This window comes from Eulemur rufifrons, chromosome 7, assembly GCF_041146395.1.
Source record: "Eulemur rufifrons isolate Redbay chromosome 7, OSU_ERuf_1, whole genome shotgun sequence".
Taxonomy (NCBI): Eukaryota; Metazoa; Chordata; class Mammalia; order Primates; family Lemuridae; genus Eulemur; species Eulemur rufifrons.
The window spans coordinates 280,919,647-280,941,244 of NC_090989.1; the positions used below are offsets into that span (position 1 = coordinate 280,919,647).

General features: G+C 56.3%; 1 protein-coding gene across 1 annotated transcript in view; it reads left to right on the forward strand.

Moving 5' to 3' along the window:
- The window catches only part of NCS1 (neuronal calcium sensor 1), a 44,646-nt gene that overhangs the window by 21,879 nt on the left and 1,169 nt on the right, over nucleotides 1–21,598 (forward strand). The window contains exons 2-7 of the mRNA XM_069474762.1: nucleotides 1,193–1,217; nucleotides 11,903–12,041; nucleotides 13,281–13,359; nucleotides 14,648–14,736; nucleotides 15,059–15,136; nucleotides 17,131–17,248. Of these exons, the coding sequence (XP_069330863.1) occupies nucleotides 1,193–1,217; nucleotides 11,903–12,041; nucleotides 13,281–13,359; nucleotides 14,648–14,736; nucleotides 15,059–15,136; nucleotides 17,131–17,229 (509 nt within the window). The 3' untranslated portion in view covers nucleotides 17,230–17,248. The remainder of the gene's footprint in view (nucleotides 1–1,192; nucleotides 1,218–11,902; nucleotides 12,042–13,280; nucleotides 13,360–14,647; nucleotides 14,737–15,058; nucleotides 15,137–17,130; nucleotides 17,249–21,598) is intronic.

Below are 21,598 nucleotides of genomic sequence, written 5' to 3' on the forward strand. Positions count from 1 at the left end.
CACATGAGTTCAGACCCTCGCTCCCTGGCCCCTTTGTGCCTCAGTTTCCACATGTGGAGCCAAGGCAGAGTAACGCTATCTCCCCTTGGTGCTGCTGCAGGGCGGCACGGAGGCCCCCGGCCGTGGATCCGGCTCAGAGTGAGCTCTTGCATTTGGCAGTTGTTGAATTTGCTTTGAGTGGTTTTTGAAAAGTGGCTTCCTCAGGGGTGTTCAGGCACAAGCAATTCAGAGACGCCCCCTCGGGCCTTCCTTGCCAGTCCCCTGGGAAGAGATTCCGGTCCCTTTACTCACCTGACCCCCACCTAACATCGCCTTCCTTTCCCTTCCTGCATTCGTTCGTTCCATAAATGCGCAGTGAGCATGTTCCAGTGCCCAGCTGTGCCGGGACCACACCCGTCACAGCGGAATCCCCAGACAGCGCCGCGTGGCAGGTGCCGTTACTGCTGCAAATGAAGAAACTGAGGCACGGGGATGCGAGGAACTCTACCGCGGTCACACAGGCAGGGAGTGACTGTGGCCTTGGAGGTGGTTCGATGCTCTTGTTCGGTGACTTTAGTGAGAACATGGTTCGGTTCTAACTTGAACTGCTTCGGCGATTTTTTGTTTGGTTCGTGGTTCGGTGAAGGACTGTTCGGCTCAGCTTGAGGTTCAGCCACTTTACGTGGCTCGTTCCAGCCTTTGGTTGGTGGCTCCGTTCGTGTCTCACCAGTGAAAGAACTGGACTGAGGACTGAGGGGGGCTGGGAGGGGGCGCTGCGGGGACAGCACCAGGGAAGCTGGGCCTTCCCTGCCTGTCTGTCCCCAGGACTGAGATGGGAAAGAACGTGTCTTAAACGCTGGCCTGGGAGCGACAGTCCCGCCCGGCCACTCCCGGGACGGCAGGGAGAGGCGGACCCTTGAGCATAAGGGGGCGTCCCTGGGGGTCCTCACAGCAGCAGCAGCACAGTGGGCACTGGGAGCGGGTGGGGCCGGGGTTGTCCCCTGTGGGGTGGCCGGGCACAGCGCCCCTGACTGGGACTGTTTACCAAGACATCATGTTCGTGTTCAGAGCAGGCCGGTGCCCTGACACGGCCAGGCGGGCTGTGGGCTGGGGAGGGCGGGAAGGGAGGCCCCCCCCCCTCCCAGGGAATGTCAGCCCAGCCCTGGGGACGCCACCCTGAGCTAAAAGGCCACTTTTCTGTTTTCTCTTGCAGTTACCGAGAAGGAAGTCCAGCAGTGGTGAGTAGCTGCTCTTTCCCAAACTTTTGGGGGGCTGGAAGTGTTGGCTTTGTGCTGATGGGGACAGCAGTGCAGCTGCCGGGGACGGGGCGTGTGGAGGGGACTCTGGGAATGGTTCATCCACCTGCCAATTCAGGCACCTTTGTTCAGTATCTTTGGTTCACATGGGTGGACGCAGTTTCAGTTGAACTGGGTTGGGGTGTGGTGCGGGGCTGCTGGTGAGTCCTTGCCTTGTGTAGCATCTCTAAGGACCACCAGGCCCTGCTCACCAAAGGGAGGGCTTTGGGTGGGAAGTCAGGGGGCTGGGGCCCTAGCCCAGTCAATGACTCTGTGGCCTTGAGAAACCTCTTCCTCTCTCTGGGGCTCCGTGGCTCCTTCTACAAAATGATTGATTAGACTGGATGGCAAATAGGTTTTCTCTTGGATGCCAGCTCTACTTGATCTGTAGTGGCTGCCTGAGTGTCGTGTTAAGAAGGATTCTGGGCCGGGCGCGGTGGCTCACGCCTGTAATCCTAGCACTCTGGGAGGCCGAGGCGGGTGGATTGCTCAAGGTCAGGAGTTCGAGACCAGCCTGAGCGAGACCCCGTCTCTACTAAAAATAGAAAGACATTATATGGACAACTAAAAATCTATATAGAAAAAATTAGCCAGGCATAGTGGCGCATGCCTGTAGTCCCAGCTACTTGGGAGGCTGAGGCAGTAGGATCGCTTAAGCCCAGGAGTCTGAGGTTGCTGTGAGCTAAGCTGACGCCACGGCACTCACTCTAGCCTGGGCAACAAAGTGAGACTCTGTCTCAACAAAAAAAAAAAAAAGAAGGATTCTGAGGCTGTACGTCATGGAGTGAATGGAAAGCATAGCGGTGAGCATAGTGAGGTCTGTGATGGATTAGTGATGCCTGTCCTGGGCAAGCGCGGAGGACAGCAGCATGTCTGGCATGGTGACCAGGAGAATCACACCATGCTTGCGGCAGGTGGGGGAGCGAGGGGTGAGTTTGAAGACCTTCCAGTAAAGTCTGGGGAGCAGGGCCAGGCCCTCGCAGGGCCACTCCTCCATGTTTCGAGTCTAAGCTGCAGAGGTGCAGAGCTCTGGTTGACCTGCCCTGCACTGTTGGTCCCTTGCTGGATACACCAGCCGGGGGTCAGGACCTGGATGGTGAGCTGGCTGAGGCCTGGCAGGGGAGTGGAGGTGGGGGAGCAGCCACCTGGGGAGGGGCACCAGGAGCTGTCTGCCTGGGGCTGGCCCAGGGCAGGGAGAGGGGGAGGTGTGTGCTGGAGAGCTGGGGGCCCTTCCCGAGCACCACCGTGGGCCAGGCAGGCTCGCAGGTACAGCCTCGCTTCCCCTCGCGATCGCTCTCGGGGGCAGAGCTCATTGCAGCGTCTCTTGGAGGAGGGTGCTGAGCGCTGCCCGAGCTCCTACCCACGCCCGGGCCTTCTCCTGGAGAGAAAGGTGGCAGCGTGGCTGGGAGCGTGGGCGCCAGAGCTGGGCTTGGATCCTGACTTGCCCGCCTCCTGGCTGAGCGGCCTTGGACAAGTGACTAGACTTCTTGGGGCCTCAGTTTCCCCACCTGGAAAGTGACGTTAGTAACAGTCAAATGTTATAGGAACAGTGTGAAGAATAAATGTGCTAATTCCTATAAAACATTTGCAGCGGAGCCTAGCAAGTGTTCTCCGCGGGCTTTAACACTGTGACAGTCACAGCCTGGTCCCCTCCGTGCGACCTGCGGACACTTGACATCGCAAGGTCCCCGCTCAGTAGGCGCACGAGGCCCGGACGGGCGAGGCGACTTTCGTTTACTCCTCAAGCATCCGTGGAGCACAGGCTGTGTCGGGTGCTGTCCCACACGCTGGGGACACGTCATGCACTGGACAGCGCCCCAGGCCTGACATGCACATAAATGCCAAGGGAGACCCCTGCGGGCGGAGAAGAGTGCTTTGGGGCAGGACGATGTGGTCACGATGGGCGTGGCCCGTGTAAGACGCAGGGTCGGTGAGGCTCCTCGGAGATGCTGACGTGGGCGCTGCAACCCAGACCCCGACTCGGCCGCAGAACCTGGGTGTCGCAACCCAGGGGCAGGGACAAGCCTGGCGTGTTTGAGGACCAGCAGGGAGCCGAGGAGACTCCCTGGCCTGCGCAGGGCAGTGCTAAGGCGCCCACAGCACAACCGAGCGCCGAGGCCCTGGGGTGCCCCATCCTTACTGCAGCAGCACTTTCTCTCAAGAGCTTATAAAGAAACTCTTTCCTTTGCCAGAAAGTTCTGTGGACCTCAAGTAAATGCCCTTTGGTTTATTTTGGTGGCACCCTCAAGGGTAGGAGATAGTTGAACCAATGCCTTTCTCTGGCCCTCTTGGGTCAGCAGCCCCTCTGCCCTATGGTATTCTATTAATAGAATGGCCACCGCCTCCCAGGGCACACTAGACCCTCGCAATTAGACAGTGACCCTCTCCCCTCCAGTGCCCCTGGCAGACATTGGTAATAGATCACAGAATAGGTCGCTCTGGATCAGTCTTGTTGCTGCCACACAAAACAAACCTATCTCTTATCCCTCGATTGACCTAACCCTCACTGGTTTTGTGCTGACTTTCAGCAGCGGCCATGTAGGGCTCTTGTGGATTCTGTGATTTGTCCCGGGCTATGCAGTGAGCAGAAGAGCCCAGACTAGAACCCAGGTCCCCCAGGACAGCCCAGGCCATCAGGAGCACAGGCCACAGTGATGGGCTGTCCGGGCCACGCTCACCCTGCATTAGGCTGCACGCTGGGTGCGCCACGGCGCCAGCTCCTGGGCTGCCCCCAGCTCTGGCTGCTGGTGCGGTTGTCTGTGTTTGGCAGAGGGAGGAGGCTGGAACTTCACGGGGTGGAGCCAGCACGGTGCCCGCTGCCCGGACCTCTGGCTGCCTCGACCCACCCAGGTCCCACTCACCTGAACTGGCTCACTGCTGTGGAAGATCAGGGGCCATGGTGGGAACTGGTTAAGGAATGGCAGCAGGTCCCAGGCCCCTAATCACCTGGTGAGTGACGAGGACGTCATCCTGAGTGGAAATAACAGGGCATACCCGGTACGTCCAACAAAATTCTGTGATGGAAAAAACGCAGGTAGAGAAGAAAGATGGGAAGGTCAGAGGCTGGCGTGGGAGCGTGCGGGGTGGGGTCATGGATTACAGGTACTTTTTTCTCTTATATTTTCCCAATTTTCTGTAATGGTTTTATATTTTTGTAATAACCAAATATCCCAGCAGTATTGTAAGAAAAACAGTGGGTGGAAGCAGGACGAATGCTGAAGTCGCCTCAGCAGGGCCACTGTCGGGCCTGGACTGTCCCAAGCGGGTGCGAGGGGGAGGCCACCTCTTGTCAACATCCACTGCGCCCCACGGCCGAGTCGCTGTGCTGGCATTTAGGACAGTGCTGTGGGGTAAGTCAGAGGAGTAGCCCCATTTTACAAGTGAACAAACTGAGGCTCAGAGGGGTGGAGACACTTGCCCAGGTCTCACGGCTGTGTGTGTGTGTGTGTGTGTGTGTGTGTGTGGGAGGCTCTGGGTCCAGCTCACACCACCCCGTGGCCCAGCCTTCTGGGGCTCAGACCTGCTGCTTTCTTGCTCTGGGAACCCCACAAAAGCACAGCCTGTGGTGGGAGGGAGAGGAAGAGGAGCCATCCTCGTGGACGTGTTTGGGACTGTCTTCCAAGCCTCCAGGGAGCTCGGGAGGGGGACGCCGCCACAGGAAGGGAGTCGTTTGAAAAGATAATGGGAGGATAATTTGCTGAGGCTGCCACGCGCCCTCCCAGCTGCGCTTGGCTGATTGCGGCTTGGGGTTATGCTTTATTATTTACCCATCCATCTATTTATTTCCCACCTTTTGCTCTGCGGAAAGCAGCTGCTGTGACATCCTTGGCACAGAGGCGACGAGGGCCTCGCCGACCAGCAGGGCCCTGGAGGATGCGGTTCTGCGGGAACCGAGGGTAGCAGGCTCTGGGCAGACCTGGCAGGCTGGGGAAACCGAGGCCCTGGCAGCGTTGGGGTTTGCTTGGGGCCCTCAGAGAACTGGAGGCCAAGCTGGAATCGGACCCTGCGTCCTGGTGAACATTCATTCATTCATACATCCAGTACGTCTTTACTGAGCACCTGTCGTGTGCCAGGCCGGTGCCAGTTGCTGGAGGCGTCAGGGACTGAGGGGGACAAGGTGCTTGGGGGACGTGGGCACTCGCCCAGGCTGGCGCTGCGGGGTGGAGCCGGGGGAGGGGTGGGAGGAGCCCAGCGCCGAGGTGGGAAGCGTGTTGCGGGTGGCAGGCAGCCTTCAGTATTTTTATGCAGTGACAGATTTCTTTTCCCTTCCCTTTTAAAGAAGCGTAAGAACGCAGTGGTTGAATCCGGGATTTTCATTGCTCGTCTCCACCCTGTCTTGAAGAGCTGGTTCCCGAACACAGTCACCCGTTTCAGAAATCTCCGCCTCACGTGGCCCGGCACTGCGTGCACGGCACCTCGTGGACCGAGCCCGGCCCTGAGCCCCTGCTCGGAGATTCCCCTCTGATCCCCAAACGGTGTCTGGCCCCCAAAGAGTGAAGCCCCCTCGTGAGCAAGGTTGTGTGAGGTGTGGCCCCCGTGTGAATGGCTCAGGCTGGGTTATTCGTGGGGAGGGGCACGAGGGGTCTTGGCCCTTCCCTTGCTGCGTGCTGGGAGGGCAGGTCGTAGAAGGACGCCCTGGGGCCGGGACTGGGGCCTCCTGAGGGGGTGCTGGGACCCTCTTCTCAGGACAGCTGGCAGGACGGGGCAGCTCTGGCATCTGGGGGGGTCCTGGGTCCCGGGCTCGGGACGTCCTGTGTGCACAGCATCAGTCCTGACTGACCAGGTTCCCTAAGGGCACTGAAACGCATGCGCTAGATTGGTCCCACCTCACAGATGGGGAAACTGAGGCTCAGAGAAAGAAAGTCACCTGTCCAGGGTCACACACAGGTCAAGGGTGGGGCCAATGTCAAACCAGGTCTGATTCAGAAGCCTGATCTTTCTTTTTTAATTCTCTAAACTTCAAAAAAATTGAACTCCTTCCTCACATGACAGGATCCCTCGCGCTCAGCGCATTGGTGCAGCGGTGAGCACAGAGACCGGTCACGGTCACAGGCTCAGAGGCCCTCCCCATCTGCATTCCCCGAGCACCTCTGCAGGGGGGCCTGCGAGGTGCACCCCAGGGCTGTCCATCCTCTGGAGCCCCCGCCTGAGACCCCGACCGTGCTGGGCACCGAGAGGCGCCAGCCCGTAGTGGGACTCCCGATGACAGGCTCAGTGACGCCCGTCCCTCCACCTGGTCCAGACGGAGAGAAAGTGTGAGGACAGCAGACCCCCGGAGGGCTGCTGGAGGGCAGATAGGACGTGAGGACAGCCCACCCGCCCTCTCTCCCCGTCCTGGTGCCGAGTGCAGAGGTGGCAGCTGCAGACTTGGGTTCTGGCCACCCCACTTGCATGACATGAACTGAACATCTATTATGTGACAGGCACGGTGGCGGGCAGCACACATTCAGAATGAACTAGAAGACAGGGTCCCTGCCTCAAGGGCCCACACGGGCCCGCAAGTCACTGTTGAGGTGCCTCTGAGGCCCAGCGGGGCACAGGGTGCTGTGAGTGTGTGTCCTGGTGCCCCGGCTGGGTGTCACAGGGGCTCTCAGGGATGCACGGAAGCTGAGGACAGAAGGGTGGTGGGAGCCAGCGGGTCGGAGCGGGGAGGGTGGGCCATGTGGAAGTCTGTGTAAAGACCCTCGGCCAGGCTGGGGACTCAACCTTCGTACACCTCACCTTCTCCACCTGTAAAGTGGGCAGAATTGTCCATCTCCTAGGCTTGTTGGGACGATTGGCAAAATCATGCCTGGAGAGCACAGAGCCCAGCACCCAGCTCTCAGTCGGGCTTCCCAGCGACGGCCGCTGGACCACTAGAAAGGCAGGCACTTGCGGCAGAACCCCTGAGCTCTTGGGGGTCCCCACAGACCGTCCTATTGTCAGCCTGCACAGTACTGCCCTCAGGTTGCAGAGAGGGCAGGAGCCCAGGGCTCTGGCTGCTTCTTCCCGAGCCCCTGGAACGAGAATCTCCAGAGACACTGGCCGTGGGCATAGTTAGCAATCCACTGAGGGCTTCCACCCCTCTGTGTATGGAGAGGGGCCCAGAGAGGGCGGGAGACTGGCCCGAGGTCACACAGCAAGTGAGCAGCAGAAACAGGGATCAGACCCAGGGCTCTGCCTCCCAGGCTCCCACCTCACCTGCCCCTCCCGCAAGCCAGGCTGCGCCCCCGCAAAAGCATGGTGTAGAGGCTGCTACCCAAACATTACGTAAGCCTGCTCATCGCCGGAGGGGGAGGAGGAAACTGCCTCGACTGGAGCAGAGGGGGAGGGGAGGTCTGAGCCTTCTCCGCACTCCAGCCGCCCCCAGGCCTCTAATTCACCCTGCAAATCAGTCGTCACGGCTCTGAGGCCAGGGTGTCGTGCCACCGTCGAACCCGGAGGTGCAGCCCATCCGCCACTGGCCGGCTGAGACGGGACACCCAAGACCAGGTGTGCACTCCCTCCCCACGGTGGGCACCTGAGTGAGCTGCTGGTTTGGGACAAAGATCGTGCCCAGAATTTCATCCCCAGGACGACTGAGAGACGTGACTCCAGCCCCCACCCCTGGGTCCAGGGTCAGGTTCTGACAGGCCTGGGCCTCCTCCCTCAGACTCGCTGCCGCCAGGGGACCTGCTCTAGTCCTGGGACAGGCCTGTGCTCCAGTCCTAGCCCTGACCTGTCACCGTGGGAGGGACCCTGAGCAAACCCCTTCCCCACAATGCCCCTCGGCTTCCCTGAGGGTAAAAGAAGTGGTTCGAAGTAGATCAGGTTTTCCCTACCCTGGCACTCTTGTCATTGTTTGTCATGAGGGCCTGTCCTGCACATGGGATATCTTGCAGTATCCCTGGCCTCTCTCAGACAGGCGTCAGTAGCACCCGCTCCCCAAGTTATGGCAGCCCGGAGGGGCTCCAGATGTTGCCGCGTGTGCTCATTCAGCAGACAGACGTGTCCTGGGCCCATGCTGTGCGCCGGGCCACGGGCAGGTCAGCGGGCACAGCGGTGTCAGGAAGCTTGCATTCAAGTGTGATCTGGCGTCCCCGTGCGTGCTGGGGACGGACAGGGCATGGCAGCAGGGTAGACCCGCAGCCTCAGACCTGGGGCCTGGGCGAGTGCCTGAAGGAAGCAGCATCGAGGCTGGGACCTGGCGGGAGTGAGGGGTGGATCAGCCCCTGTTAGAGGAAACATTGTTCTGACACCTGTTAAAACGGAAAGAAGACTTTGTTCAGGACAGTTGCAGGGTGTCAGGGCTCTTACAGAGGGGGAGGGAGACTGGGCTGAACTGCCAGACAGCGGGGCAGGTGGCGGTTGGCAGCCACGGGCAGAGTGAGGGGCTGTTGGGTGGAAAACGACTAAGAGGAGACGTCCAGGGAGGTGGAATTTGGTAAACTGCCTTCGAGGCCGCTTGCTGGAGGCAGGACAGGGGCTCACATCAAGGGGATAAGGGACTCTATCGGACGGGAGGGCAGGGGCCCTGGCCAGGCTGACCAGGGTTCGTGCCACCGCTGGGCGAGGCAGGCTGGAGACTGGGGGGCAGGTCCAGAGGAGCCTGACTCGAGTCCGGGTGTGGAATGGGGGGCTGGCAAGCGGAAGCTGGGGCATCAGCTGAGCACCCCCGATGGGCACGGCCTTGTGGGGGGCCTTGCTAGGGACCCCACGGTGGCCACCTCTGCAGAGGCAACTGGGCAGGGCCCCGAGGGCTCCCCCCGAGGCCGCTTCCCCTCCATGCAGACCCTGCTGCCAGCCCCCCACAGCCGTTCCCAGCGCTGACGCTGCGCGCAGGCCTCCCCTCCCGAGCGCCATCTCCTGGTGAGCCATCTGCAGGGACCGCCGAGGAGACGCCTTTCGGGTGCCTTGTGTCTCGTCCTTATCATCTTTAGTGACCTTTCAGAATCACTCAAGTGGCACAAACCCACTGTGGAGAAGTTAGAAGGTCTGCACAAAGGAAGTAACCCGCCACCCTGGCATCCAGAGAGGCCTGGTGACAGCCACTGTGTCCCCACATGGATGATTAAGTCCTGGTGCCAGGCGTGTCCCCTCCCTCGCCCAGAGAGCTGTCCTGGCCTAGGGGCCTGGGGTCATTGGCCACATCTTGTCCCCAAAACATGAAGGAAGCAGGGAGAAGGCAGCCTTAAGGGGAGGGAGATCCAGGGGGCCGTGTCCCTTCCTCCTGCTGCGGGAGGGACTTGATGTCCGTGTCCCTGACTCTGTCCTGCTCTGCTTCCTTCTGGCTTGGCCAGTCCGAGCAAGGGCTCAGAGCACAGCCAGGGGCTGAGCGGAGGCCACTGACCCTGAGGGCCCTGCCGGGACAGGGTGCAGGGTTCCAGGCAGGCCCGCGGGCAGCACCTGCGAGAGAGGCAGTGACGCTGGGGTCACAGGCTGCCCGGCAGGGCGGTGGACAGCAGAGGCAGGGCAGGCTGAGGGTTAGAGCGGAGGCTCTGAGTCGCACGTGTTGCTGTGGACAAATCCTGTGACCTCTCTGTGGCCCCGTGGCTTCATCTGTGGAATGGGACCACCGAGCCCACCGCCGAGGCCGAGACCATGATCGAACGGGGGAACCATCCATGAAGGCGCAACACAGCGCCTGGCATTGGGTGGTTGTCGTGGGCTGTTTCAAAGGCCCATGGCTGTGACGAAGCACCTGCCTCCCTGGGCCTCTGTCCCCTCAAGGTGTCCTGGGGGGACCCCCTGCGTGCTGTGGGCACTTTTGCGACAGTCGCGTGCCACTCTGGTCTGACTCAGGGAGGAAGCTCTCCCGCTCCGTCTTCTCAGATCCCCGCCGGCCCCGCCTGCCGCAGCCCTTGTCCCCCAGAGCGGTGACTCCTCAGGCGGCCGTCTGGCCTGCTTACGCTTGGTGTTGACTTCACTATTCGGGCCACAGAACTTCCGAGGGTGCCACCTCCGAGTGCCCAGTGTGTCCCTACACGTCCTCGTGTGCCCTCGTGTGTCCATCCGTCCCTTAGCTTGCTCTCTGACAGGCAGGGCAACTGTGGCTTCTCCGTGTGCCTCCTCTGCACAGGGACCCCACTCAGCGCCAGGCGACTTCACTCGCAGTCCTCCCGCAGCCCCTACCTTCGCTCCCAGGGGAGGACGGGACCCTCTCGAAGAGAGCGGTGGGGCGGCGTGAGAGTCCCTGCCATCTGCTGCTCCCCCACCTCAGCTCCAGTCTGGAGCTCGAGGACTGGAAGTGACTCCCCCCTCTGAGACTTAGTCTCCTTGTCTTTGAAATGGGCTTCGCCTTAGTTCTTCGCTCACGGGGCTGCCGTGGGCATTTGAGAACAGGCTGGCAAAGCTCCCGGTCCAGTCCGCCTGCGCTGACAGCAGCCAGCCCGGCTCCCTGGCCTCCTGCTGTGGTCGGCAGCTCCGTGGGGGGTAGACTAAGCTATACACAGACGACTTGTGAATTGCTTAAGCACAGCGTTTGTTTGTTTCTTTGTTTGTTTCTAGAGACAGTCTCACTCTGTCACCCAGGCTGGAGTGTAGTGGCCCAATCATAACTCATTGTAACCTCAAACTTCTGGGCTCAAATCATCCTCCTGCCTCAGCCTCCTGAGTAGCTGGGACTACAGGCATGCATCACCACACCCAGCTAATTATGTTAATTTTTTTAGAGATGAGGTCTTGCTATGTTGCCTAGTCTGATCTCAAACATCTTCCTGCCTTGACCTCCCAAAGTGCTGGGATTATAGGCATGAGCCACCATGCCCAGCCTAGCACGACAAAAATTTAAGTTCACAGTACTAAGAATCACACTACTGACTACTTTTATGTCCAGCCCTGTGGTTACATGCTCCATCTCACTTGATCCCAACAAGATGGGTGTGATAACCATCCCTTTTCAGAGATCAGGAAATTGAGACTCAGAGAGGTGAGGGCATTTGCCTGAGGTTGCACAGCTAGTGAATGGCAGAGGTTTGGACCAGAGTTTGGACCACAAAGCCATGCCACCATCGACTGCCTGGGTATCTGGAGGGTCCTGTTCTGGGCGCTGGATGCCGGGTGGACAAGTCCAGTTGGAACAAGCCAGGGTCCCTGAGATCCCTGTGCTGCTTCAGTGTCTGTTTACCCCGTTCCCTGGGAACAGAGCCTGGGGGTGGGGCAGTGGGTGTGCATACAGGGGGTGCAGTGTGTGGGAGGAGCCACCTGCTGGCTCCATATGGTGGCTCTACCCACCAGCACCACCAGCCGCCCGCCCAGCTTGGCGGTGCCAGGAGAGGCTCAGCGCAGAAGGTAGGGGAGGCAGGAGGCCTTGGGTGAGAGCTCAGCTTCAGGGAGGTGATTCTGCTGAGTCTTGTTTTAGCCCCTGGTGTGGATCATAGGGCCGGGTGGCCAAGTGCTGTGTGTGGTATCTGGATTAATTCCTACATCAACTCTTATCCTCCATATGCAGACGAGGCTCAGAGAGGGGAAGTCACTTGTCCAAGGTCACACAACTAGTGAGAGGCAGAGGCGTGGGGTGCCTATGATGTCCAGGTCCTTGCTCATGACCCCACGTGGCACCTTTTCTTTGAACAGCGATTCACGGCTTTCCTGGACCCTGGGCGGGAGCACCTGGTGGGCGGGTGATGTCAGCATCTCTTACCCTCTCTTGCCTGGTCTGCTGCCTCCAGGTACAAGGGCTTCATCAAAGACTGCCCCAGTGGGCAGCTGGATGCGGCAGGCTTCCAGAAGATCTACAAGCAGTTCTTCCCATTCGGAGACCCCACCAAGTTTGCCACGTTTGTTTTCAATGTCTTTGATGAAAATAAGGTGAGCTGGGGATCGATGGGGCCTGCGCCAGCCCGGAGTCTCCTTCCTCCTGCAGCGGCCCGCTCAGCTCCCGCGGGTGCCCGCAGCGTCTTCACACCCACTCTCTCCTGCTCACGTTCCCTTCTCGAGAAGGAATGCACACACAGTGCACACTCACAAACACATCTACATGGTTGCACGCAAATGCACACACATGTACACATGCACAGACTTGTACACATGCAATAAACACAGATGCATACAAAATACACACACCCCACACATATGAACTCACATGCATGTGCACATACGTGTACCACACATGCATGTGTTATGCACACATGCACGTCCATACCATGCATACAGTGCATGCACATGCATATAATGCACAAACTTTCACATGCACACACATGTACAGAGTGACACATGTACACATGTGCATGCATATGCATGTATACACACATGTATGAACATGTACACCCAATTTTTCTCTTACAAGCACAAAATGCAAATGCTTCTGGGGATAGTAATAGAATTAATAATCATAACCAACATTTACTATGTGGGGTAGGTATTACTAATATCCCCATTTTGCAGATGAGGAAACTGAGGCTTTGAGAATCACACAAAATGGAATCTTTTGTGCCTGGCTCCTTTCACTGAGCATCATGTTTGCAAGACGTATGCATGTTGCAGCATGTGTCCAATCCTGGCGCTGGCCACGCTGACAGCTGGCGTGCCCACTGTCGGGGTGTCCACAGCCTTCCAGACCCCGTCCCGCAGTGGCATCCCCCCCACAGCACTCACGGGGGGGTTTGCTGTCACCTGTGTCCACACTCCTGCTGTTGGCACTAGGGTGGTTTCCATTCTGTCACACCCCAACTCTCTCCCAGGTGCCCCCAGGCTGGGAGTCAGACTCCCTGACCCTGGGAAGGGCTCTGCCCTCTCTGGGCCTCAGTTTCCTCATTTGCAACACAAACAGGTAGGATCAAACAATCTGTAGAGCCCTTTCTGCTTCAAAAGCCCCTGGGCCAAGAGTTCTAGGCTGAAGGGGTTTCCGGGCAGCTCCTGCCAAGAAAGGGGGTGTGTTGCTGCATCTGGCTCCTTTTCCAGGCAGAAGTGGAGTGGCCTCTCCCTCAGCCTCAGCCCTTCCTCCTGTACCTCCTGCCCGGCCGGTCCCTTTTCTACCCGTCACTTAAGCTCTGGCCTGACCGGGTGGCCTGGCGCTGACTGAGGCCCATCCCCCCTCTCTCCTGTCAGGACGGGCGGATCGAGTTCTCTGAGTTCATCCAGGCGCTGTCGGTGACCTCGCGGGGAACCCTGGACGAGAAGCTGCGGTGTGAGTCCTGACCCCCTCGACCCTTTGGGGCAGCCACTGGTGGTCCTAGGCCAGAGGGAAATAGCCTGTGGCCCTCAGTGGTGGGGGCGCTAGAAACACAGGTAGTGACCGCAGATGACATCCCTGCTCCATCTGCAGAGGCCAGAGCGGTGAGCCCTGGGCAGGTGGGGCACACGTGGCCAAGAAACCAGGCCAGGCCATCTGTCCAGGGCTGAGAGTGGCGCAGACATCTGCCCTTCCAGGTCAGAGGAGGTTGCCTGGAGGTGGCTGTGCAGCGGGAATGAGGCTTAGGCAGGGTGGACAGCGGGGGCCAGGAGGCTGGCGGGGGCCACGGTCACGTCCCTGCAGGTGCAGATCTGGGCAGTGGGCAGGGTGGGGCAGAACCAGAGACCCAGGGCCAGTGCCAGACGCCCCTCCTCAGAGGCCACTGCTTTGACGACTGACTTCACTCACTCATGTACTCACATGTTCATTCAGTAAATATTGACTGAATGCAGCGACTTGTCAGAACCGGCTGGAGGCTGGGACTGGGGGGCGAGACAGACAGGTCCCTGCTTCCAGGGATGTCAGTCTAGGTCGGCGGCAGGGTTCAAACACGCCGAGAAACCGTATGCGAGCTGCGGGAGAGGAGCTGGCCTGGGTAGAGGTGGGCGCTGAGCTGGGAGGGGGCCCTGTGTGCAGGGCCCTGGAGGGAGGCCGAGAGGGAGACGGGAGGGGGCTCTGCAGGCCCCTGGCAGCTCTGAGCTGGAACTCGGGGTGCGTGAGGGGGGCTCTGAGGGGGAGGAGCTGGAAACGGTCTGGCCAGAACTCCCTGCTCGCTGAGACTCCTGCACTTCATTCCGTGGGCCATGAGAAAACCCTGCAGTTTCTTTTTCTTTTTTTAGAAATAAAAGAGAATTTTATTTATGCAAATCTCCCCCTCCCAATGGATCATTTTATTTTCTAACGTCAACCCTGGCAGGCACATCACCATTGTGGGGGGGGAGGGGCGGCGCTGGGACTCCTCTCTGGGCCACATCCCAGGTGCCACGCGCCCCTCGCTCTGCTCCAGCTGCTGAGGCCCCAGCCCTGGCAGCCCTCATGACCCCGCTTTATTTTTATTTTATTTCAATCCTGGTTGCCATGGCATGTGTGTGTGTGCGTGTGTGTCTATCCTGGTATATTCATTGGTCTTGATCAGTACCGGGTGACCCGATCCCCAACTTCCTATTGAGATGCAGAGAGGAGGGTGGGGTGAAGAGCCCCCCGCCTGGGCCAGGGTCAGTCAGCCCTGTCTGGTTGCTCCCAGGGGCCTTCAAGCTCTACGACTTGGACAACGACGGCTACATCACCAGGAGCGAGATGCTGGACATCGTGGACGCCATCTACCAGATGGTGGTGAGAGGCTGCTCCCGTGCGGCGGGGAGGGCAGGAGGGCATCTGGGTTAGCAGGTGGGCCTGGCGGGAGGGGCGCCCCTGCAGCTGCTCCTTGCCCAGTGTCAGAGTGGGGGCCGCTGGCCGGGTCACTCCGTCTGTCTCCACCTGGGCGGGCTGGGTGGTGGGGCTGGGAGGGTGCTCCAGAGCAGAATGGCCGAGACGGGAGTGGGAGGCGGAGGTGGCCCCCGTCTGGAACCAGCCAGGCCTGGGGCGCAAATGTTCGGCCAAGAGCCCAAAGCCCAGAGTGCCAGGGCCCAGCCCCCGCCTCGTCTGTGCCTGGCAGGGGAACACCGTGGAGCTCCCCGAGGAGGAGAACACTCCTGAGAAGAGAGTGGACCGGATCTTTGCCATGATGGACAAGGTGAGGCGGGGGTGGGGGGTTGGCCCTTGACCAGGGATGCAAGGTGTGGGGGCAGGAGGGGAGCCCTGGAGCCCGGGCCTGGCTTTGCCGCTGACCACCAAGGCAGGCGTGGCCTGGTGTCCCGTCCACAGTCGGCGGCCATCCCCGTGAGATGTCCAGGGTTTTAAGTAAGTTTGTCCAACTTGTTTTCCTTAATCAGCCAAGGTCCTTAACTCTTCTGTTTGTTTGTTTGCCATGGATCCCTTTGGCATTCTAGAGAAGTCTACGGGCTTCTCAGAATAATGGCTTTAAGCACATAAAATAAAATCCATAAGATCAAAACAGAAGCCAGTTATTTTGGAACATAGCTATCAAAGTATTTCTTAAAAGAGAGTTTGTAGTGTGGTATCTCATGGGCCTCTCTGTGCACACATGGACTAGTAAGATGTGGGGTGGGTCTGATGAGCCCCATAACTCTGAAGCTTGACGTCTGCAGCGACCGTGACATGCTCTGAGAACACGCGTGATCCCCGCTGTCGACTCCGTCGCGGGTATGGCTGGTTCTGCCGGGGCTGGTCACCTAGGCCCACACTGAGGGAAAGCTACGTTTCCCTTAGAGGTTAGTGGAAAGAAAGGCTGACGTCCCCCCCAGGTTTGCAGACCCGCTGCGCCCCATCCACAGACCCCAGGTTAGGAAACCTTTCTTTAAGCCAGACTTTCTTTACTTGTGTAAGTTTTGTTACCCGGATGTATTGTGCAGTAGTGACGTCTGGGCCTTTAGTGTCTGTATCACCCGAATAATGAACACCGTCCTCCAAACTCATTTCAAACTAAAATAACTTTGTTTTCAATGGAAATTTGAAGCCACAGTGGTAAGGAAATCGGTATTGCTCGCTTTTAGTACGAGAACACAAATCACTGCGACGTGGGCTTCTCGTTACATCCCGCTGGGTATACTGCCTGCCCCGGAAGCTTTGAGCCTGAGGCCTGCACTTCCTTGATTAAAAAAGTGGGGATTAGCACATGTGAGAAGGGCGCCAAAGATCGCTAGCCTCCCGCTGGGCTGGCCTCTTGGTAATAATGAGATTTATCCACAGAGTGTGGCACGAGGAATAGTAAAGCGTCTTACAGCGTGAGTCCGCGCTAGGTGACGCCAAGGCCCTGCACTCCCCGAACCCCCCATTTGCACCTCCCTTATTTTGGGAAACAGCTCAGGCCCTGGAGTACCAGCCATGGGACCCTGGGGAGGCGACTGAGCCTCAGTTTCCCTACCACCAAGGTGGAGACGAGGGCAGCACCCTCTTCTCGGGGTGGCCGTGAGGATCCCATGAGATCAGGCTTGTACTTGTGCTCGCGTGTACTTGGCTACGCAGTGAGCGGCCCCCGAGCACGGCCACACGGTGCCTGCCAGGACCGCCGCCGTCGGTCGCCCTCTCTGGGTAGCCCAGGTCGAGCAGGTGCTGCCCTCCGTGGCCTTTTTCCTCCGACCTCACAGGTGTCCTCCAGAGACGCCCCAGGGAAAGGGATTCTGGCCCCACCGTCCCCTCCCCAACAGACCCGCTGAAGTTCCTCTGGGCTCTGCATGTCCCCTGCCCCCAGCCTCCTGGGGCCCCTTGTGGGCTGCCCCAGGGGTGGTTTAAATGCCCTCCCAAGAGTGACCCCACCACCATTCGTGGGAATTAGTAGCAGTGACAATGATAAGTACAGAGTTATGGGGTGTTTGGTTTGCCAAGCATGGAGCTCTCGCCGCAGTGCCCCGAGGAAGCCACACATTTATCCTCAGTCCTTAGGTGGGAGACAGAGGCCCAGGGAGGTGGGCCACAGATCCAGGGTCGCCCAGCCCGTGAGTGCCGAGGTCTGTCTGGGGCCACTCCGCCTACCTGCTGTGCTGTGCTGCCTCCCTCCTGCCCTGACATGGGAGGTTCTCTTGGGACCGGCCACGGGCAGGCCTTGCCCAGAGCCACGCTCCAAGGAGGCAGGCGGGCTCCACCCCAGCGGCCTCTCCCTGCTTGCAGAACGCTGACGGGAAGCTGACGCTGCAGGAGTTCCAGGAAGGGTCCAAGGCAGACCCCTCCATTGTGCAGGCGCTGTCCCTCTACGACGGGCTGGTATAGTCCAGGAACCAGAGCTGCGGTGAGTGGGGGCACCCAGGGCTGGGGGTGGGGGCAGGGGTGCAAACCCCACCACAGGACGCCTTGGGCTGGCGGGTAAGGTTTGCAGGGGTAGTTGGGGTCTGCCCAGAAGGGGCACGGCCAGGAGTGGGGGCCTGGGAGGCAAATCAGCCAGAGCCCCTCTGTTTCTGTTTTTTTTGTTTTTTATTTTTTAGTAGAGACGGGGTCTTGCTGTTGCTCAGCCTGGTGTTGAACTCCTGAGCTCAAGTGATCCTCCCCTCTTGGCCTCCGAGAGTGCAAGGATTACAGGCTAGGATTATAGGCGTGAGCCACCGCCCCGGCCTGTTTTTATCATTTTTATATACCTGGATTCAGCCTGTGAGTTTGCTTGAATAGAAGTTTGCCTGCATTGAAGACACTTTGAAAGTCAGTACTCAGCGAGGGCCAGGACCCTGGGGAGAGCAGAAATTTCTCATCCCCTCTGGAAGATCTCAGCTCCTGGCTCTCTTGAGCAATCACTCAAACGTGTGCGTGTTCTTTTTATCCAGTTGGATTTGTTGTGAGTGTGGGATGAGCGTGTGCCCCAGCAGAGTGCTGGTAGACAACCATCTTCCTTTTTTCTTTCTCACCTCTCACCTCCTTTCCCGGCTCATCTCTGCTGTGCCCTGTACGTTGGCTGATGGGATCGGGAGTGAACGGCCCCTCCCCCCCCACCCCGGTCCTGGCCTGTCCAGCTATAAACACTCTCGTACGTGCTGAACAGATGTGTACATTCCGTTAGTGTATATCTAAGGGTAGAAATTGCTGGGACATAGGATATGTTCACTATTTAGCTTTCATAGATATTACCCAACGGTTTTCCAACGTGTTTTACTGTTTTACTCTCCCGCCAGTATTACATGAGGGTTCCAGTTGTTCTACATCCTTGTCAACATTGGATATTTTCTATCTTTTACATTTTAGCCATTGTGGTGGGTGTGTAATAATTTGTTACTTGTAATTTTAATTTGCATTTCTCTGATGAGCAGTGCAGTTGAGCACTTTGTCATATGTGTATCATTCATCTTAATATTCTCTTTTGTGAAGGCTATATTAGTTACCCATTGCTACATATTACATTACCACAAAATAGCAGCTTAACAGAACAAACATCAGGAATTTGGGCACAGCTGAGCTGAGTGCTTCTGGCTCAAGGACCCTCATGAGTGTGCAGTCCAGCCGTCAATGGGGTGACTCATTTGCCCAGGTCTGTCATGGGTTAGCACTGCAAGTCTCATGTCCTAGGAAACCCATTAGTCCCCAGCCAGTCGGGATAATCGTCAGCTGTTGGCCAGGGCTGCAGCCTCATCTGAAGACTCAGCTGGGAGTGACCTGCTTCCAGGCTCCTCGTGTGGTCTGGCAGCCTCGATCCCTAGCCATGTGGCATCTGCACAGGCTGCCTTGTGACATGGCTGCTGGCCTCCCTCAGGGTGGGCTTTCCAAGAGGGAGGCAGAAAGAGAGCCCAGGGTGAAAGCCACAGTCTTTTTATAACCTAATCTTAGAAACAATACTCCATCACTTTTTCAGGAATACCTTGACTACTTTAGGCACTTCTATATAAATTTTAGAATCAACTTATAAATTTCTACACACACACACACACAGGCTGAGATTTTGATTGTATTGAGTTGCATCTGCAGTTCAATTTGAGGGGAATTGGCATCTTTATAATGTTGAGTCTTCCAATCCATGAAAATGGTATATCTCTCTATTTATTTAGGTCTTTAATATTTTTTCTCTATACCATTTTATTGTTTTCAGCTAAAAAAATCTTTCACATCTTTCGATAGATTTATTCCTAGATATTTGCTGTATTATAATAGTAATTTTAAAATCGTATTTTCTGTTTGTTTCTGGTTTATAGAAATTCAGTTTTTGTTTATCGACCATATATCCAGGCACCTGCTTAAATTCATTTATGAAATCTGAGAGTCTGCTTTAGATTCTTCTGGATGGTCTACACTTTTCCTTTCCTACCCTCTGCCCTTTGTTTCTTTTTCCTGCCTCTTTGTGCCGGATGGGACCACCTGTGCGGTGTTGCACAGGCGTGGGGAGAAGCTTCCGGTCATTTACCGTTAGTGACGATGTTTGCCGTTGCTCTTCTGTAGACAGACTTTTGTAGATAGGTAGATTTAGGAAGTTTCCATCTTCTGTAGCGTGCTAGGATGTGTTTGTTAAAAATAATCATGGATGGTGTTGAGTTTTAGCGAGTGATTTTTCTATCAGGGTGCTTATATAACTTTCCTCCTTTTTCGTTGTTCATATCATAAATCATACAGATTGTTTCTGAATGGTAAGCCACCTCGCATTCTTAGAAGAAACTCTGCTGAGCCGGGCGTGTTATCCTTTTTATTTATCATCAAATTTGATTTGCTGGTATTTTGTTTAGGAGGCCTACCCCATTTTGAAGCTTCTGTGATTATTATTTTACACAGGAAATCCTTTTTCATTGAAGAGACATTGGAAAATGTGTAGAAAGAAAACCTCAGTTAAAAAGTTTGTTTTAAAAATCCCCCTATGTGACCCAGATATAATCACAGTGAACATGTCAGTGTCCAGAGGGATCTAAAAAGCACTGAGCATTTACACACTGAATGCTCAGTAACTGAGTCACATGGGAACAGATAATTAAAACCAGTTTGTAAAGGAACTCTCGTTGTTTCTGTCATAGAAATGCTTGGCATGTCCCACGGTGAACGCTGATCTCTTGTCTGCTTTTTCACAGTCCTCTTTTGCAAATCCCTGTGTCATGCGATTTCCATGAGAAGCCTTTCCTAGTGACACGCGCCCTCCCACGAGGTGACCCACCTTTCTATAGCTCTGCCGGGAAGTGGCCTTCTTCCTTCTCCGCAGCTTTTCCCGGAGAAGGCTCTGCAGTAATGACATCTCACTGTGCTCCATCATCTTTGCAATTGGTTTGCCTCCTCAGGTTCCGGGTGTCTCTGAATCCCTAGATAACTTGCTGTTACATAATCCATTGGCTTTTTCAGTCCATGAATTATACTGTGATTATGCTTATTTTCCACATCATTAAATATTGTTTGAGACCATCATTTTTAATAGCTGCCTAGTATTCCATTATACGGCTGGGCCGTAATTGAACTAGTCCCATGGTGTTGGACGCTTGGGTTGTTGATGATTTGGGGGAGGAATGAAAACCCGTTGGTATGGAAACGTCCGTGCAGCGGTGGAGAGTGGCGCAATGCCAGGTACCCGCCGCTCAGCGCGTCCCCAGTTCACGGCCAGCCTCCCTCTCGTTCCCCCACACGGGGTCATTCCGAAGCAAATTCAAGATAGCATTTCATACATAACACATTTCAAAATGTATTTCTAAAAGATAAAAATCAATAATTTCTCAATACCCTCTAAACTGCAAACTGTTCTGGTTTCCCATCTCACCATTTTTTTCTTCTTTGTTTACTGAAATCAGAATCTGAATAAAGTACACTTACTACGGTTGGTTGATAGGTCTCTTAAATGTATTTAACTCTGTATGTTTATGTTCTCCCCTTCCTTTTGTTTTCTTAGTATTTGTTGATAAACATACTGTAGTTTCCCAGTCGGGGAGTTTGCTGATCGCATCCCGTGGTGCTGGTCACACGTGCCTGTGTTCCTCAGCTCTGCCTGCGCACGGCGGCTAGATCTGCAGGCTCGCGTGGGATTGACTTTGGTCCATTTTTTAAAGTTCTTCAAACTTTATTTATTTATTTATTTATTTCTACCTCTAGGCCTGGTTTTTAACAGGAAAGACAGGGTAGATGCCTGATTCTTTCTCTGTATCTACCAGTTTTCAAAATGAGTTGGTTTTCTGATATCCTCTAGAGGTGACCAATGACTTTTTTAAAAACTATCATTATGAATTTAGATATATTTGATGAGCTTCATGTTTGCAGTTTTTGACCGGGAGATACTAAGTTGAACATTCTTTTTTTTGAGACAGAGTCACTCTGCCTGGGCTAGAGTGACATGGCATCAGCCTAGCTCACAGCAACCTCAAACTCCTGGGCTCAAGCGATCCTCCTGCCTCAGCCTCCCAAGTAGCTGGGACTACAGGCATGCGCCACCATGCCTGGCTAATTTTTCCTATATATATTTTTAGTTGTCCAGATAATTTCTTTCTATTTTTAGTAGAGATGGGGGTCTTGCTCTTGCTCAGGCTGGTCTCGAACTCATGAGCTCAAAGGATCCTCCCGCCTCGGCCTCCCAGAGTGCTAGGATTACAGGCATGAGCCACCGTACCCAGCCTGAACATTCTTTTATGTAGGCTCTCAGTCAAAGCTCCTTCAACTGCAAGGGACAAAGACCTCCTTAAGCTGTCTCTAGGAGAGTGGG